The sequence below is a fragment of the Protopterus annectens genome, chromosome 7.part0 (genome assembly GCF_019279795.1).
Source record: "Protopterus annectens isolate FY-2018-M chromosome 7.part0, PAN1.0, whole genome shotgun sequence".
Classification (NCBI taxonomy): Eukaryota; Metazoa; Chordata; order Ceratodontiformes; family Protopteridae; genus Protopterus; species Protopterus annectens.
Window position 1 is genome coordinate 583981254 of NC_056739.1, and position 7500 is coordinate 583988753.

The 7500-nt window shown below is 37.6% G+C and overlaps 1 protein-coding gene across 2 annotated transcripts in view; it reads right to left on the reverse strand.

The window, feature by feature from the left end:
• The window catches only part of LOC122806608 (2-acylglycerol O-acyltransferase 1-like), a 158949-nt gene that overhangs the window by 64916 nt on the left and 86533 nt on the right, over positions 1 to 7500 (reverse strand). For both annotated transcript variants that reach the window (XM_044077172.1, XM_044077173.1), the window contains exon 3: positions 3837 to 4041. In XM_044077172.1, coding sequence (XP_043933107.1) covers positions 3837 to 4041 — 205 coding nt within the window. The remainder of the gene's footprint in view (positions 1 to 3836; positions 4042 to 7500) is intronic.

Below are 7500 nucleotides of genomic sequence, written 5' to 3' on the forward strand. Positions count from 1 at the left end.
TATATAAATAATAAAAAATTTATTATTAAAAAAACAAAAAAAAACACACACATATACACACACACACACACACACACACACACACACACACACAATTTTTTGCTTTGGCTTTTCTGGACGAAAGTGCGCTTTTTATATTTAAAAATTAGTTGCAAACTTTCAGAATCTGCAGCTATTTTGAAAATCATCATCTTCTATGCTGATGAGGGAAAAAAAATCATTTGCAAGAGGTAGTAGGAATGCATGTTTCCACTAGTTGGTCAGTTAGCAATTTAAGTATGCAGGACTTGCCAGCACCACAAACTATTATGGAGTACTGACATCAAATCTTTTGATGAAATGAACCTTGAGCCGTAAAGATTTTCATCTATTATGGAAGTGATAATTAACCAGCAAGATGGTGTCAATGATTTTAGAATAATGGCTGGTATTATAGCAATAACTGAGTATGTTGGTGTGGTATATTATATATTTACCCACAGTTGGTATGGTTTAATCATGATAGCGAAGCGCGAGTGATTAAACCAAACTGTGGGAAAATCTTCAATATACCCCTCTATGGAGTTGGTTATTGCTATTATACAATGACATTTAAGAAAAAGAAAAAAAAAAAAAAAAAAAAAAACTTACTTTTCTTAAATAATTCCTTTGTATAATGCCTCCATCATGCCCTTCTGTTTTTCCTGTACCCTGGGGCTTTTCTGATGTACTGCTCATGTGTATCGGACTTGTGTTACCACGCTAACGCAATACCTCAGTGCTGTGGAAAGGAAGTAACACAGAAAGGAAGATCTCCATTTCTTTTCTTTTAATTATTTAATAAAAGAAACTGGGAGATGTTTAAACGCGTGTGAGAACCAGGACACAGAAAAAGGATAATCAGGTACTTTCCTTTAGTTGTGCAGAACGTACCTGATTATCCTCTTATTTTTCTCCGTGCAGTCTCCCTCGTTCATTTCAGTTTTGCAAATTTATAAAAAAGGAAGGGAAAAGTTTTATGATATACACCAATAGAAAAAATTTGGGTAACCGGACCTTTTTCCATTGGTATATTCTCAGAATTACAAGGGACACACTGGTTGGGGTGACCAATCAGCATGCTCATTTTTTTATTACTGGCCATTGTACAATACCAATTATCTCACTACAAAGTCAACTCATTACAGCCTAGTAACACCTCTTGGCGTTTGTGTAATTACATCCTGCAGGCACCTTCAAATGTCTAATATTGCCTGTTCACATTCACAATTCCAAGATCATGCTACATACAAGATACTAATCTTAAAGCTTAAATATTGGGAAACACAACTGCATGGATACTTGGCCTTGGTTTAGTGTAGCTAAAGAAATATTAAATTGTTCATATAGCATTTATAGGGTCAGAATTTTCACATTTCTCTAAACATTTCATAAACTAAGAAAAATCATTGATTAGCCTCATATAAAAGCTTACAGGTGTATGAAAAATGCAGCTAATAATAATATGCAGCTTGAATACTAACATATTCTAAGATGTTTATCAAATATTACAAAATTAATATGTATTGTAACTTATAAAAATCAAGTTTAAGATTAGACTGTAATGAATATAAATCACTGTAAATATGTTTGTGCTAAACACACTGCCATTTACACATTAATTGTTCATATAGCATTTATAGGGTCATAATTTTTATATTCCTCTAACCACTTCAAAAACTAAGAAATAATTCATTAGCCTCATATGAAATCATACAGGTGTATGAAAAAAATGCAACATGGGTTTGGAGACATGAACATTTGTTTGAAATGAGAGGACATAACTTTATCATGTCAAAAAATCTAGGCTCTACCCATTGGAAGGTACAGTGCAAACCTCCAAAGCTCCATTTGAGGGAAAAAACAAGACAGGATGAGACATGAAAGTCAGTTTGCTAATATAAAAGGACTTTCTAAAAAGCAGTTGGTGTTAACTGGCATTAATAAAATGCATCTTACATACACCACTTTCATGGTTTCTGTACTTAACAACTTCGAGGAATGACAGACACCATATCTGCAAGTGCATATCTTCATGTGGTATTTCAGTGTTGTTGGTGGTGCATTTACTTTACTTCCTTTTATAAATAACACTGATGCTGGTGTTTCAGCTGAAACAGATTTTTGTCAACAGCAACATCTGTACATGGTTTTGCAATGATTCACCTAATGGTTGTCTGTTTCTCTAAAATACCCAATAGAAATAAAGTAGGGGAAATCTTAAGAAGCTGAAAATTGAGATCTAAGGAAAAATAGTGGAGAAAGGCCAACAAATTTAAGTATTTGGAAGCTGTGGTTTAGAAGGGGAAAGCTGTATGAGAAGGGGAAAACTAGAACCAGAAGTGCTGCAGCAAAATGGCAAAAAGTGCCAAGAACAGTGTGCAAAAGAAAAATGCAAAAATTTGAAAGTTGTGTACGTGAAGAAGTTGTACGACTAGTGCTTTTGTATGGCAAAGAAACTTGGACAGTGAAGGCAGAGCAGCTGAAGAAGCATGAGATGATGGAGACGAAGTACCCAAGGCAAACATTAGGGTGCAGACTGTCACACAGATAAATTAAGACATCACAGCAACCAATTACAGAGAAGGTCAAACAGGTGATAGTAGATTTGGTAGCTCAGTCACTTGGGCATAAAAACAGAAGATGGTTTAGTAAAGCAGATTTGGGAGAGACGGTAATAAGGCAAAAGGTGATGAATGTCTAGCCAAGAGACGGAATGTCTGCAGCAGGTGTGACCTATCGTCTTCAACAATCATGCTCAACTGTAACAGAATAGTGGTACTAAAAAGGAGAGGCATCAGCTAACGTGACACCCTGACCTCTTAAATGGACAAAAGAAGGATTATGGTGATGATGCAGTGATCAGTTTCTTCCACTCATGAACCAGCACCTTAGTCAACTCTGTGGCATAAAGCACAGACTATGGTGAAAAATCAAGTGGTCAGTTAGTGACTCAGATGTCTATAGGAGCTGGCCAAGGAGGCTGGGAGTGAATGCCCAATGACAGCTAGCTCACCCATCCTGGAGAAAGGGAGGCTGTTCTGGCTTTAAACGTTGTTGACACCTACTGGGAGCATTAGACATTACACCCAGTGGAGTACAAGCCTACAAAGCCACAGAGGACAGCATTTTCACATGCAAGTCAAGGGGAACTGTAAAGTTGAGCGGCATGATTTTCCACAGCAATGGCTCGGCTGTTTAGATGCCGCTAGGGGGATATAGCAGGCCTCTCTGCAGGCCTAGGAAGCTAGCCCACTCCCTATCACTAGGCTTTCATCACAGAATGGAAGGCCATTTGGAATTCCCAAACAAGAACATCTAGGCCATACAGCCCTTGCCTAGCCTGAGAATGGTTGCCCCGCCCCCGCCACAAAAAAAAAAAAAGGGGGGGGGCCAATAGGATGCAAGTACAGAAGCCATGCATCATCAAGGAGCTCCAAAAAATAAAACACAAACTTGTTAACCATACATTATAACTTGCTGTTGTAGCAACACTATACCTGACCCAGTGGTGTTCACCTTGTACTTTGAATAACTATTTGTAAGCATAAACTATGCCTGTGTGTGTGTGTATGTGTGTGTGTGGGGGGGGGGGGGGCGGCGGCAGCGAATGGTTAATGTGTCTACCTCACTAACAGAAAGTACAGGGTTTGACTTTCACTAAACGAAACGGACTAGGCTTAAAATGACCATCAAAGGCAGCTAGCCTAGTATTTACATACGAAATAGTATGTTAATTCCCCATTAAGAAAAACTGGCACATCTGTGTTTCTGCATCAAGACACACATGCACACAACAAAAAATGTATACTACTTACCTCCACACATGATGTAGTCTCTGTAGAATGGCACCCGAAACCAGAAAGGCAACATCAGTAAGTGGGGAATCAGACCTGGGAAAAGTTTTGAGAATCCTGTTGCCTCGGTGCAGAAGTTCCCGAAGCCACCAGCAACAAGTACACCATGAGGATGAAAGCCAAACAGATAGTTGTTCTTTGGGTCAAGATCGACTGTTTTCACTAACTACATGGAAAAATTACAAATATATAATAACAGTGTTTTATTTTGTAAGCTACAACACATCTAGATTATACATTTTATACGTCTTACTATACTGTCTTAGCATGCATATAAAGTGTACAAGGGACTGCCTTACATAGTAGATTTTTTATACTGTGAATGAAAGGAAAATTCATAATAAATTAACATACCAATATACCATTCCATCGTGTCCAACAACAGAATAATAGAACAACGATCTTTTGAAAGAAATAGTCTTCGCAAAAATTCTTCATGGCACAGCAGTATTCTCAACATGCAATGCAGATCAGTTTTGATATGAAATTTGCACACATTACACATATTTGCTGCAACAAACACACAGGCTGACTTCAAAACCAAAAATCCGTCAATCATGTGGTGATAGTTTCTGACAATCATGATGCACTTGGGGGCCCTTTGCCTTCAGCTCCATAAAAGTTTTATTGTGTGCCTCAGAAGTTAGAGGGAAGCTCAGTAACACAGGCATAAATGCCTGATGAAGGAAGAGGTTTGAAGTTACAGAAACAAGTATGAAGGTTACTTGAAGGAAAAAAAGCCAGTCATTCTGGGGGCATGCAGAAACAGTAGCACTTATGTTAAGCACTATGTAAAATTATCAAATATTTCTTTTACACCATTTTATGGAATGCAATTATACCTGTATCTCAAAAAAACACACTAGTACAAAAACTTGCATACAAAATATCTAGCTATGTTATTTGAAAAACGATAAATATTTTATAACTTGGTCACTCAACACAAAACAGAAGAGACTATTGTAATACGAACTACCAGACTCATGGAAAGGAGGGTTGTAACCAGCAAGAACGCACCAAAAGCAGAGATGAGGGACAAAGAACGCACCAAAAGCAGAGATGAGGGACAAAGAAAGCACCAAAAGTAGAGATGAGGGACAAAGAAAGCACCTAAAGTAGAGATCAGGGACAAAGAATGCACCAAAAGCAGAGATTAGGGACAAGGAATTCAAATCTATATACAAATGCATCACTACTCAAACTTTCACGGTTAAGAAACAAAAGCTCTGATGATGGGCAAAGTAAGCAACCCTAAAATGTTGACTTTCAAGTGGGGGGAAAAACTACAAAAGGAGAATACTATCATTATTCATATATGGCTTTGATGATATGCATACATACCATAAAGAAAATCCTCCCTTTTGCTTTACCACCCCACCTCACTTTTGCAGAAGGCAAGACAGCATCAGTGCCTTAATCCTGCAAGACCCTGCCACCTCCCTTCAGCTTTGCAGTGTACATTCTTATGTGCCAAGTGAATGCTCTTCTACTTGCTTACAGAGGAGTATGATTGATAAGCTAATTGGTCTTTCTCTGTGAAAACTGCAAAGACAGTGGATAATTTAGCAAATTAGGGACAACCTTTCACTCATGTGCAGAAGCAGCAAAGAAACACAGCAAACCATCACAGACCAGTGGGTTAAAAGAATTCTGATCTGATCACAGTTCCCTAAATTCCATAATAAGGTTTTACTGTAGGAAAGGGACACAGCAATGTATACAATGCACCTTCTAGGAGAAGCCTGGACTTGTTTAAGAGGCACAGTATTTCTACTTTTAGCTAGTATTCATGATTACTAGTGTTTTGCATGACTTCTTTCCAGACTGGTCCTGCATAGAGGGAGGAGACTTTTCAGAACATTTAGAAACTGTGGTCTTGACTGTTAGTGATACATACAGAACAGCAGACAGTGCAGATGCAGACAGATGCTGCACTCAGGAATAGAGAAGTCTTGTCTATTTTCTTGAATGCGTGGTCTGTGCAGTGTCTAAAGTTTTGCAGATGACTACAAGCTATGAGCAGCCACTGAATCCCCAAATGAATAGCCTTCCTACAGGAAGTTTTTCCCCCAAATAAATACCCATTGCCAAAATTATGGACTGAAACTAAAAGCCAAAAAATGCATTATTGCACCCTTTGGAAAGTCATCTACCCTGGGGAACTACTACATTTGACAATATGCCCCCAAGATTTGAACGAGTTGTTCAGCATTTGGGAACTTGCATGGACAGTGACCTAACCTGTATTCAGTGTCATAAGAAAGTCCTTCTATGTTGTGCTGCTTATAAATAAAATAATTGTGTGTTAATCTATGGATGTTATTGTCCAACTTCACTCAGCCCTCATTACACCAATTATTGGGGTATATGCGGTCTTTGGCATGTAACAACTGAACAACCACACAGACACTTTTCTAAATGATGCAAAGCCTAAATGGCTTCCTGCTTACTACAAACAAGTGACTGGTGTCTGGCATACAAGGCATCCTCTGACCCAATACTGATGATCTACTGCTTATCAGCAAGTCAAATGGAATCAGAAACACTCATCTAGGGATGTAAGCCTCTTCTGCATCATCAACAGAACAGTTTGGTGAGATGGGTGTTCTCTCCTAGACGATTCCACTGCTCGGAACAGAGTCCGTATCCTCATACGCTCATTCCTGTCAATAACTGGGACAACTTATATGGAAGCAGAACAGTTTGACCCAGGACAATTAGACCCCAATGCAACTGTATATATTTTAATGTTTAAATGTATATTTATTGTCTATGGGAATACTTAGTGGACAGTTAGACCTGGGCTATTTCACCCCCAATGCATTATAGTTAGTTTTTTATTATTTTATTAATTATTCAAATACGCAATTAATAAACTGATAGTCTTTCAAATTTATTTGGATTTCTTTTCAACTAGCATCCAGTAGGTGGCAGCAGACTAATTTTCTATAGTGTTGTTACGTCCCTACTATGTCATTCTTTTAAACTTGTCCATGTTGACTCTTTTTAGCTGAAGACTTTCCTGTTACATGGCTTGATATAGTATGTTTATTAGATTTTTTTTATTTTATATATGTTTTGATGTGTATATTTGCAATCTTAACTTCTTTACGTATTCTTGTGTGTGTAAGCTTTCTAAACATAAAATGGCATTCAGGTTCCTTTCTGTATTTAAATCCTTTTAGTATTAATATTTATTTTAGACTTGAGTATTTATGTTCTTAACCTGACAGTTGCTTTTATATACCTTTATAATATTTTAATATATATTACTTTTATATAATGTTAAAAATGAATTTTTCAATGCACTGTACTAATAATGGGCAAAGGCAGCTCCTAACTGTTTTATCCAATACATGGGTCCTATTGAATTATCTATGGTATTATCCCAGTTCTCAATAGGGGCAATACACAATTACTGACCAAGAGATGAATAAGGCCAGTCTAACACCAAGCAACAAAAGGGAAATAGGCCTGCAAGGGCAGCTAGCCTAGTACGTGCCTATTAAGATAAGATCACTGGGTGGAGATAAACCTAAAGGCTTTTATTTACAGACTTTAATACAACTTTGTGTCATAAGCACCTGCCAGTAAACAGTGCATTCAATTTCACTCCAGCAAAGAC